This window comes from Zingiber officinale, chromosome 7B, assembly GCF_018446385.1.
Source record: "Zingiber officinale cultivar Zhangliang chromosome 7B, Zo_v1.1, whole genome shotgun sequence".
Classification (NCBI taxonomy): domain Eukaryota; kingdom Viridiplantae; phylum Streptophyta; class Magnoliopsida; order Zingiberales; family Zingiberaceae; genus Zingiber; species Zingiber officinale.
The window spans coordinates 32,403,264-32,414,933 of NC_055999.1; the positions used below are offsets into that span (position 1 = coordinate 32,403,264).

The following is an 11,670-nucleotide window of genomic DNA, read 5'->3' on the forward strand; positions in this document are numbered from 1 at the left end:
TAGAGTTTGAGGAACCCACTGATGAAATTAGCATCGTTATTCTAAACCTAATAATAAATTTGTTATAAATTTTTTCAAGATTTTGTAATTTTATAATCCATTGTCCGAGATTAACTTATAGATCTAGAAAATTTTGAATCACTTAAAATTAATCAAAATCAATGTACTTTTGTAAATCTAAATTCGACAATATAAATTGACAATAATAAATTTTTAAATGGAAAAAAATAAAATTTTCAATGTGAAAAAAATAGAGGAATGTAATATGAATTTTTAAAATTATATAAATTGGGTGCATATGAATAATACAAACTTTAGGGTTTAGTAAAATGCTCTAGAAATTTCAATAAACTCCAAAGGATCCAACGTCATTCTCCACTAACACATCCCTTCAACTTCCAAGTTCGAAGGTACTTCTTGGAAACTTCATAACGTATAGACAGCTACACGTAACGTCCTATATAAAAAACTAAAAAAGCCAGGTCTCCGGCCCTGCTCCTTTGTTATTCGTTAGCACAGTCTTGACAATTGTAATCTACTATTTTCCAGATCTGATATTTCTCCCAATTAAGAGTTGTAATTCGTCTCTGCTTTTGCTCTTTTTTAGCACTCTTCGCTAAGAATATGAAGGCTAAGAGTCCTTGGGAGGCTTCTAATGGAGATCAGGACGAGGAAGGAGATGAATTCTCAACGTTGGATTTTCAACTCTTGATTTTGTTTCTTTTGTACATGTTTTCCATTTCATGACCTACAACGTCTACTTTTTTTTTTTTTTTTCCTATTTCGCAGTAAATTAATTCTTCAAGATGCTTTTTCGAGATTATATTTTCCTTTTTCAATGCTATCATCTTTATTTCTCGAATATGAATGACTATATGTTAACAGGGACACACAACATACCATGTCATGGCCAGAAGTAGAAGAGTTTATGAAGAACTATGAACAAAAATTGGAGAAATTCTTTCGTCTTGAGGCATGGAGATATCTTTATTACTGACCATCTTCTCGTGCTTTTATTTAATCTAATGAAATTGGAGCTTTATTTTTCTTTCCAGGAGGAGGAAGTAATTAAGAAACTGAGGGAAAGAAGAATGATTCGTCTTGGTATGGGGCTTCAAAGGTAGAAGATATTAACTAGCAACCGCGCAAGATTCAATATTAATCATTTCACATACTATAGTTTTAAAATCCTAAAAAAACAGTTTTTTTGGTTTTGTCTGTCTCGTCTTTCCACTTTACATTTTTGCTCTGCTCACTCAAAAATTTACTATTCAAATTAAAATAAAAGGGCATAGACTGTTGAAAAATATAAATTAGATTAATTAAGTATTTAATATTATGTGCATGAATATTAGAGATCTTTTAGAAGATTCATGAATGATTCTTTGGATGATGCATGTATATCATTTAATATTGGTTCATGTATTTATGTAGATACATCTTAGGTATACCCTATAAATACCCTATAGATTTAACAATTTAGACATGAAGAAAATATGAAGAAGTAGTTTCCTCCTATTTTGAGTGTTATAGTTTTTTAGTTTTTGCTCTTCATCTTCTAACAAAGTGGTATCAGAGCCACCATTTGTGTTTGGAGACAAAGCTTGAAGAAGATGTCGAATGGAACCCCATTTGTTGTTCCATCTCTCACTAAGGAAAATTATGATAATTGGTGCATAAGAATGAAGGCTTTGCTTGGATCATATGAAGCTTGGGATCCTGTGGAGAATGACGTTGATGAAAATGTGGCATCCGACAAGAAGAAGGACCAAAAGGCGCTCACCCTCATCCATCAAAGTTTGAATGAAAAGATGTTCGAGAAAGTTGCTGCGGCAACTACTTCCAAGCAAGCATGGGAAACTCTTCAAGCTTCATTTAAAGGTGTTGATAAAGTGAAGAAGGTACGTCTCCAAACATTGAGAGGAGAGTTTGAATCTCTACGCATGAAGGATTCCGAATCCATTTCAGATTATTTTTCAAGAATATTGGCTGTCACTAATCAATTGAAAAGATATGGAGATGATATGAAAGATGATCGAATTGTTGGAAAAATTTTGAGATCTTTGGATCCAAAATTTAATTATATCGTGGTTGCCATCGAAGAGTCTAAAGATCTAGACACCATGACCTTTGATGAACTTGCCAGATCTTTACAAGCACATGAAGAAAGATTGATAAAAACGATTCAAGAATCGGCTGAATAAGCTTTGAAAACAAAGCTATCATTGAAGGACACATTCCAAGGCACATCCCAATTGTCGCGGACGTGGAGGATCTCGAGGGCAAGGCCAAGGTCGAGGTCGTGGTCATGGAAGAGGTGGACGAGGTGACAAAAACACCTCATATAATAATGAGAGGAGTCAAAACTTCAATCAAAGAAGAAGTCGTGGAAGAGGTAGAAGTCGTGGAGGCCATCAAATGAGGTATGACAAATCTGAAGTTGAGTGTTTTACTTGTCATCGTCTTGGTCACTATTCTTGGGAATGTAGAAATAATATGGAGGAGACAAATAATTTTGCGGAGTGCAATGATGCAAAAGAAGATTTGGGTCCTACTTTGCTTCTAGCTTGCAAAAATGATCAAGATGAGAATGAGAGCACATGGTATCTTGATTCCGGTGCAAGTAACCACATTTGCGGAAGGAGAAATTTGTTCGTGGAACTTGATGAATCAACCGATGGAGATATAACTTTTGGCGACTCTTCGAAAGTTCAAGTGAAAGGAAAAGGTACGATTTTGATTCGTTCAAAAGATGGAAGTCATCAATTAATTTCCAATGTGTTTTATGTGCCGGCCATGAAAAGTAACATTTTGAGTTTGGGCCAATTATTGGAAAAGAATTATGATATTCACCTAAAAGATAAATACTTGACGTTGAAAGATGAAAGTGGAAGATTACTTGCTAAGGTGCCCATGACAAAGAACCGAATGTTTTTGCTAAATATTCAAAGTGATGCTCTTATGTGTTTGAAATCTTGTTTCAAAGATTCATCTTGGCTATGGAACATGAGATTTGGGCATTTGAACTTCGATGGGCTGACAATGATGAGCAGACGAAGAATGGTGAAAGGATTGCCTTCCATAAACCATCCTAATCAACTTTGTGAAGGATGTCTTTTTGGCAAGCAAGCGAGGAAAAGTTTTCCTAAGGAGTCTTTAACAAGGGCTCAACATCCATTGGAGTTGATACACTCGGATGTGTGCGGACCAATCAAGTCATCATCACTTGGTGAGAATAATTACTTTGTGCTTTTCATTGATGACTATTCTCGGAAAACTTGCGTGTATTTTTTGAAGGCAAAATCGGAGGTGTTTGGAACCTTCAAAAGGTTCAAATTAATGGTGGAGAAACAAAGTGGCTATCAAATCAAAGCTCTTCGGTCCGATAGAGGTGGAGAATTCATATCTAATGAATTCAAGATTTTCTGTGAAAAAAATGGCATCTATTGTCCCATGACGACTCCATACTCACCACAACAAAATGGAGTAGCAGAGAGGAAGAACCGAACTATTCTCAACATGGTGAGGAGTATGTTAAAAAGCAAGAATATGTCGAATAAATATTGAGCCGAAGCTGTCTCTTGTGCAGTATACTTGATAAATCGGTGTCACACCAAAAGTGTTCATGGTATGACGCCTCAAGAAGCTTGGAGTGGATACAAGCCAAGTGTTTCACACTTGAGGGTTTTTGGAAGCATTGCCTACACACATGTTCATGATGAGAAAAGAACAAAGCTTGATGATAAAAGTGCAAAGTATCTCTTCATCGGCTATGATCAAAGCTCTAAAGGGTACAAGTTGTATAATCCAATCAATGGGAAGATTGTCATAAGCAGAGATGTGGAGTTCGATGAAGCAGGTGTTTGGGAGTGGAGTACTACAAAGAAAGAGAGGGGATATAGTTCTTTCCTTGACGATGATGAGGGGGAAGAAGGCATGGCACCATCTAATACTCCACCACCAACACCACCGCCACAAGATTCACAAATAAATGAAGCAAGTTCAAGTGAAGGGCCTCAAAGATTCAGAAGTTTGAGTGACATTTATGATGCCACTGAAGAGGTAAATGTTGGTGATTTTACTCAATTTTGCTTACTAGCAGAAACTGAGCCTATAAGTTATGATGATGCCGCTCATGATAAAAAATGGAGAAATGCCATAAATGAAGAAATCAAGGCAATTATAAAGAATGATACATGGGAGCTAGTATCATTACCGAATGGAAAGAACACAATTGGTGTGAAGTGGGTGTACAAAATAAAGAGAAATGCGCAAGGCGAGGTTGAAAAATACAAAGCAAGATTGGTTGCCAAGGGGTACAATCAAAAGGCCGGAATTGACTATGATGAGATATTTGCACCTGTTGCTCGTCTTGAAACAATTTGGTTGATTATTTCTATTGCAGCTCAAAACTGTTGGAGAATCCATCAAATGGATGTAAAATCCACATTTTTGAATGGAGACTTGGAGAAAGAAGTCTATATTGATCAACCTTTGGGTTATGTAGTGCCTAACGAAGAAAATAAAGTGCTAAAATTGAAGAAGGCTCTTTATGGCTTGAAGCAAGCCCCTCATGCTTGGAATAGCAGAATTGATAAATATTTTCAAGCAAATGGTTTTATCAAGTGTCCACATGAACATGCTCTCTATGCAAGGAATGATAAAAATGGTGATATGTTACTTGTTTGCTTGTATGTGGATGACTTAATTTTTACAGGGAATAATCCAAAGATGTTTGAAGATTTCAAGAGAGCTATAACAAAGGAGTTTGAGATGACGGATATTGGCATAATGTCCTACTATCTTGGGATTGAAGTGAAGCAACGAGATGATGACATATTTATTTCTCAAGAAAGATATGCTAAAGAAATTCTCAAGAAATTTGATATGAATAATTGTAAGCCGGTCGGGACACCCGTGGAGTGTGGAATCAAGCCACATAAGAATCAAGATGGTGAAAAAGTTGATCCAACTTTATTCAAGAGTCTTGTTGGAAGCTTGAGGTATTTAACCTGTACTAGACCGGATATTCTTTTTGGCGTTGGACTTGTGAGTCGTTACATGGAAGCTCCTACTACTTCACATTTGAAAATTGCCAAAAGAATTCTTCGCTACATCAAAGGTACAATTAATTATGGTATCTTGTATGCTTTCTCGGACAACTTTATGCTTGTTGGCTATTGTGATAGTGATTGGGCTGGTGATATTGATAGTTAAAAAAGTACTACTGGGTTTGTTTTCTTTATGGGAAATTCAACTTTTACTTGAAATTCTAAGAAGCAACTTATTGTGACTCTTTCTACTTATGAGGCAGAGTATGTAGCTACTACTTCTTGTGTTTGTCATGCTATTTGGCTAAGGAGTTTGTTGAAAGAATTGAATTTGTCACAAGAAGATCCAACGGAGATTTATGTTGATAATAAATCTGCAATTGCATTGCCCAATAATCCGGTGTTTCATGAAAGAAGCAAGCATATTGATACAAGGTATCATTTTATTCGAGATTGTATATCGAAGGAAGAAGTGAAGCTTGAATACGTGAAGTCACAAGATCAAGTTGCCGATATCTTCACGAAACCGTTGAAATTTGATGATTTCAAGAAGCTACGTTTTTTACTTGGAGTAATAAATCTAGTTTAAGAGGGGATGTTGAAAAATATAAACTAGATTAATTAAGTATTTAATATTGTGTGCATGAATATTAGAGGTCTTTTGGAGGATTCATGAATGACTCTTTGGATGATGCATGCATATCATTTAATATTGGTTCATGTATTTATGTAGATACATCTTGGGTATACCCTATAAATACCCTATAGATTTAACAATTTATACATGAAGAAATATGAAGAAGTAGTTTCCTCCTATTTTGAGTGTTATAGTTTTTTAGTTTTTGCTCTTCATCTTCTAACATAGACATATTAAGGAGCTCGTAAGAATATATTCTTTTTTGTTCATAGTATTTCAGGGTTTTTTTAAGTCCATTTTAAATAAAATTAATGGATAAATAGAGATAATTTAGAATCATTCTAAACTAAAATCGTTATACTCTTTGAAAGTCTTCTTAATACATCTATGTCTTAATATTTGAATTTGATAGTATAAATTGATAATAGCGAATTTTTTAACTTGTAAATACTTGTTAAAATTTATAACAAACTTATTATAAAGACTTGATAAAATTTGTCACAAACTCATTATATGTGATATTCAATAACCAACACCATAAATGAATTCTTAGGACTCTCTTAATTCAAAAAATAGTAAATATTTTAATTTTTAAATAGTGTAAATCTATTAGTCAATTTCAGACAAAATTAACTGTTGGACATAAAGAACTCCAAATCAAAACTAATATACTCATAAATCCTCCTTAATATATCTATATCCTTAAATTTGAATTCTATTGGTGCAATCATCTTAGGATCAAAGTTGATCAGTTAACTGAGCTTGGGTTGGTCTGTGCTTGAGTTTTAATTTTTGACAATGTGCTAGAGAAAAGTCAAGAAGGTCAAGGGGGGACCGGATACTTGATTGGTAAAACCCTAACTAAAGGTTAAACAATGAAAAATCCTAGCAAGGCTAGGCAATGGAAAACCTATTTGGGAACTAGGTAATGAAAGTCCTAGCGGGGCTAAACAATAAAAGACCTAGTTGGGAACTAGGCAATCAAAGTTCTAGCGGGACTAGGCAGTGGAAGACCTAGTTGTGAACCAGACAATGAAAGTCTAGCTGGGCTAGGCAAGGGAAAAATCCAAGTGGGTTAAAGGTTGACTGAACTCTATTGTGATAATTTCCCTAGGTCATGTTTGACCAGTTTGACTAAGCTTGAGTTGAGTCAAGCTTGAGTCAGGATTTGAGTTTTGATGTTTGACAATATATGGAGATTGCTAGGGCAATCGTCCGATTATGGAGATGGTCAAAGGGTTGACCAGGTTGATAAGAAGATAAGTCAAGTAGGTCAGGGATGACAGGAGACTTGGCTGGGTAAGTCCTAACTGGAGGTTAGGCAGGAGAAAGTCCTGGTGAGGAGCCAAGCAACGGGAAAGTCCTAGTGAGGAGCTAGGCAGGAGAAAGTCCTGGTAAGGAGTCAGGCAATTGGAAAGTCCTGGTGAGGAGCCAAGCAGTCGGAAAGTCCAAGTGTGATATTGGCAAAGGAGAAAATCCTGGTGATGAGCCAGGCAATTGGAAAGTCCAAGTGTGATCTTGGCAAAGGAGAAGGTCTTGGTGGGGAGCCAGGCAATTATAAAGTCCAAGTGTAATCTTGGCAAAGGTTGTAAGTCCAAGCATGTGGTCTTGACAAGGTAAGCCCTAGTGTAACTTGGCAAGGAGAACTTGACAACTAGGATGAGGCCAAAGGAAGCTCTTGAAGGCAAGACGTGAAGGATGGAGAGATATCCAAGGGACGCAAGGTTGATAGAGCAGGCTAGAAGGCTAGTTCGAGGTTGGTCAGGTGTGACAAAATGCTAGGCATGGAGACCCAACAGGTCACGGTTGACCAGGAGTTGGGTTGGAGATTTTGGACTTGAGTTTAAGTCAAGTTCAGGCTGGTCAACCGATCGGGCGATCGATTGAACAGGGTCCAATCGATCGGTCGATCGATTGGACTGTGTTGCGAGTGTGGGATGACCCCAATCGATCGACCGATTAATTGAGAGCATTATTCACGAGCACAGAGGTCTTTCCAATCGATCGGGCGATCGATTGGGAGATGCCAATTGATCGGTCGATCGATTGGGAAGCAGAAGCTCTCGCATGGACGCGAGAGCATAGAAAGCCGGCCGATCGATTCAGGCAGTCCCAATCGATCGGTCGATCGATTGGGAAGTGACCGTTGCGCAGGACAAAAGGTGTCGGAATCGATTAGGGCAATCAATTCCAGCATCACAAATCGATTAGGGCACTTGATTGGATATTTTCGTGAGGAAACAAAAAAGTGATGAATTGATTGGGAGTAATCGATTCAGCATGATCATTGATTGGGAGCATTTTCTCACAGAAACAGAAGACTTTGGAATCGATTTACTCAATCAATTAGGAAGCTATCAATCGATTAGTATGCCTTACCAATAGATTGGTCGGACGAAAAGGAGTCGTTTTGCAGGTTTTGAATGGTCGATCTGACGTGACAATCGATTGAGAGTAAGGTCAATCAATTGGGGAGTTTTCCAACCCAAATGGAATCCTAGAAAAGGGAATCTCATGGACATTTTGAGTAGCTAGTTTTTGAGAGTTTGGGAGATAAGTGTAACTCCCCGGCTCGGGCAGGCCTCACCCGAACTGAATCGAGAACGCCATCAAAATTGTCCATCGGGTTGACGACTAACTCCACAGACCACCGGAGGTCCTTTCAGCGTGTTTTGTCCTCACTCGCACGCACCCTGGAAAACTTCCCAGGAGGTCACCCATCCTCAGATTTCTCCAAGCCAAGCACACTTAACTTTGGAATTCTTAAGTTTGAGCTTACGAAAAGGAAGGTGCACCTTGGTAATATGGATAGTACCATCTAATCTTTTAAGTCATACTTAACCAGAATCTCAGAACCGGGATATTACAATAAGTGCTTCTACATTTCTTCCCACAAAAAAGTAATTCAAAGCAAGAAAAGATAAAGCAAAGCAAGGTTAATTATTGTAGAGTCTTTATTGATTGTATTTGTTTTTGTATTCTTGTTATATTTTTGTAAAAATAACTTGTATAAGGCTTCTCGATCTCCGTAAATTTTTTGAGGAGGCATTAATAGTAGAATTGTGAGTGTGAGGAGTGGACCCTTGAATTAGTCATCTCAAAGATATGGATACCAAGTAAAATCCAAGTATTAGTATTGTGGAGTCTTTGCTATAAGTTTTCCGCTGCAACATAAAATTTGAAGAAGTGAAATTAGCTATTCAACCCCTTTAGCTCTTATGTGTCCTAACAAATTTGATAACGTATATTGAGAATAATAATTTTTTAAACTTGTAAAAGCTTAATAAAATATGTCACAAACTCATTATATGACCTAAGATAATGATATTTACTAATTAACACCATCAATGAATTATTAGGACTCCTTAATTTAAAAAAAAATTAAAATTTTAAAATTTTGAATGATATACATTTATTAGTTAGTTTTATTCAAAACTGACTGATAGAAAAAAAATATTAATTATTTTAAATCAAAATTAATGTTTTAAAAATCCTTCTTAATTTTCCATGTCTTCGCATGTGAATTTGACCGTGCAAATTAAGAAGTGAACGGGGTCAAAAAAAAAAAAAAAAAAAAAAAAAAAAATTATTGAGAAAGAAAGAATTGAACGTGAAAAGATTGTAGGGGTATAATGGTAAAGCACCGAGTGTTTTTTTTTTTTAATTTTAAAACGTGAAATGGATAATAGTGAATCCTACCCAAGCAGTTTAGTAAAATGCCTTATAAACTAATAAGGACTTATTTTTTCCCCCTTTTTTAATTGTTTTGTAATTTGAGTTTTGTAGTAAAAAAATATTTAACTAAATATAGCATATTTCAGGTATATGGGGCCCTTTCCTATGGACACGGAGGCGACGGGATCCTCATCAAACTTGAAGCTTGACTTCAACAATCGTTTCCCGGAGACGATTTATACACTAACCAACATCGAGGATATCAACCATGATCCACTCCAAATCATTGTCGCAGACGCCAACAACGTGGATGCTCGTCCATTGTTGACCAATAATTTACGATCTCCCAAAGTTGAGCTGCTGGTGTTTGAGGGAGACTTCGATTCCAACGACGGGAACTGGAGCAATCAAGAGTTCGAATGCAAAATGGTGAAGCCGCGGCCGGGAAAAAGGCCCCTCCTCGTCGGAGAGACTACTGCTTACCTAAGTGATGGATCTGTGGCCTTCCCCAAGGTATTCTTCACGGACAACTCGAGTTGGGACAAGATCGGGAAGTTCAGGATCGGTGCTCGAGTTGTGCCAGGAAGCTACGAGGGACCAAGAATTAAAGAAGCCTTCACCGAGCCATTCAGGGTAAAGGACCGCAGAGGAAGAGGTAAGACTCCCATTCTATTTGTAAGGAGCCAAAGATAACTCTATATTTTATGTTTAAATTGTCTGCAACGACAAATATATATACGTTGCGTTTGTGAAGCATACGAGAAGCATAATCCGCCGGCTCTATGTGATGATGTGTGGCGGCTCGAGAAGATTGGCAACAAATTCCGCTCCAATCTAGCATCTCATAATATTAAGACGGTCCAAGATTTCTTGAAGCTACTCTTCATCGACGAACCCAAGCTTCGGAGTGTAAAACTTTCTATTCTATTCTATCATAGTACAGGATATGCAAGTCTTCATTTAGTTTATAATTTTCAAGTTAACTTAAGTGATTTGATCAAAATTCTCTAAGATCCATACACCATATAATAGTGCTAGCTCTACCGTATTCAATATGTGGCTAGTTAAAGTTCTTTTGCAACAGATTGTCGGACGACGGATATCAGATCAAACATGGGCGACGATCACGAATCACGCAAAAAAATGCGTTACTGGAAACGAACTTTATCTGCATAGGGGAGACCAATTGAACGTCGTCGTCGTTAACTCAGTTTGCCAGGTTGAGAAGATAATTGTACCCGATGGTCGAGTTTTCACTCCAAACGAACTTAGTAGCAAACAGGACAGAGTAAAGTTCTCCGTTCTGTTACTTGATCATTACTTATTCAGTCTAGATATATAGCCTAGATTAAGATGCAGATATAACTCTTTCTTAGCCATCGTACGTGCAGGATCTAGTAAAGCACTTGGCTCGGGAAGCATACGAAAACTGGGATAGAATGGAGGAGTACCATGAACCTCCCCCCAACGCAGACATTCCACTGCAACCAAGTAAAAATTAATTAGAAAATTATTATATATTTTGATTTGTGTCGAAGTTGTAGTTGTTAATTGTCGATTTTTATATAATATAATGTTCTCTTAGCAGATGCAGAAATGGCGCAAGGTGCAATGGACTCATCACTGTTTGATTTTGGACAAGATTGTTACTTTCCTTTCCCGTCTCCTTTCGGAGGGCCGATGGATCCGCTGCCCTGATTGCTGGCAAACTCACACAGCGACGAGAAGTAGGAGTTAAAGTTGCTCTTTGCTATACATTTTGCTTTTGTTGAAAGGAAAATGAATTATGTTGATTGACGTTACCCATTTGAGTTTATAAAACACACGGATGTAGGATTAAGATTACATGGACGAACTAAATCTAATTAAGTCCATATGAGTGGATTTAATCATTATAAGATGAGTTTACATTTTATTAACATATAATTAATTATCATTATAAAAATTAAATCTTAATTAGATGATCTAATGTTTAATTGCATATAAAAGGGGTTTAGATTAAATGGGTATGAATTCAATGTGTAGATCAATTAACCCATTCATTAAGATTGATGGACTGTTAATAAATTTTATGGTGGATAATTTCCATCAGTTGGGCCGTGTATATAAAGGAAGAGATTGATTCAATGAGAGCATGCTGAATCTTGCTCTCTTCCTCTTGCTTTTTCTCCCCCATCGAGAAGGACCTTGAGTTGTCGGCTCAATCCTGTGGAAGATATCCATTGTGTTTGCAAGATCTCTGTTGACAAGTAAGGAATAATAATCATTTGTTAAGGATTCTGGTCATCTTTTTGCTAGCTATTGTTT

At 36.9% G+C, this 11,670-nt stretch overlaps 1 protein-coding gene across 2 annotated transcripts; it reads left to right on the top strand.

Annotated features, from left to right (window-relative positions):
- Window positions 1-435: 435 nt before the first annotated feature.
- Window positions 436-11,255, top strand: LOC122005647 (protein SAR DEFICIENT 1-like). Of its 2 annotated transcripts, none has more exons than XM_042560768.1 (9): window positions 436-530; window positions 608-692; window positions 886-973; window positions 1,056-1,120; window positions 9,510-10,018; window positions 10,118-10,272; window positions 10,448-10,651; window positions 10,755-10,854; window positions 10,949-11,255. In XM_042560768.1, the coding sequence occupies exons 2-9, from the start codon at window positions 625-627 to the stop codon at window positions 11,059-11,061; spliced, it is 1,302 nt and encodes a 433-aa protein (XP_042416702.1). In that variant the 5' UTR covers window positions 436-530; window positions 608-624; the 3' UTR covers window positions 11,062-11,255. The 2 variants fall into 2 exon arrangements, with proteins under 2 accessions (XP_042416702.1, XP_042416703.1); XM_042560769.1 differs by having other exon boundaries at window positions 10,952-11,255.
- Window positions 11,256-11,670: the final 415 nt, after the last annotated feature.

Bases quoted from the DNA above. Each gene is read 5' to 3' on its own strand.
- LOC122005647 (XM_042560768.1), top strand. From the start codon at position 625: ATGAAGGCTAAGAGTCCTTGGGAGGCTTCTAATGGAGATCAGGACGAG. The intron at 974-1,055 runs GCATGGAGATAT...TTTTCTTTCCAG, and splicing joins AGAAATTCTTTCGTCTTGAG to GAGGAGGAAGTAATTAAGAA. The intron at 10,652-10,754 runs GTAAAGTTCTCC...TCGTACGTGCAG, and splicing joins TTAGTAGCAAACAGGACAGA to GATCTAGTAAAGCACTTGGC.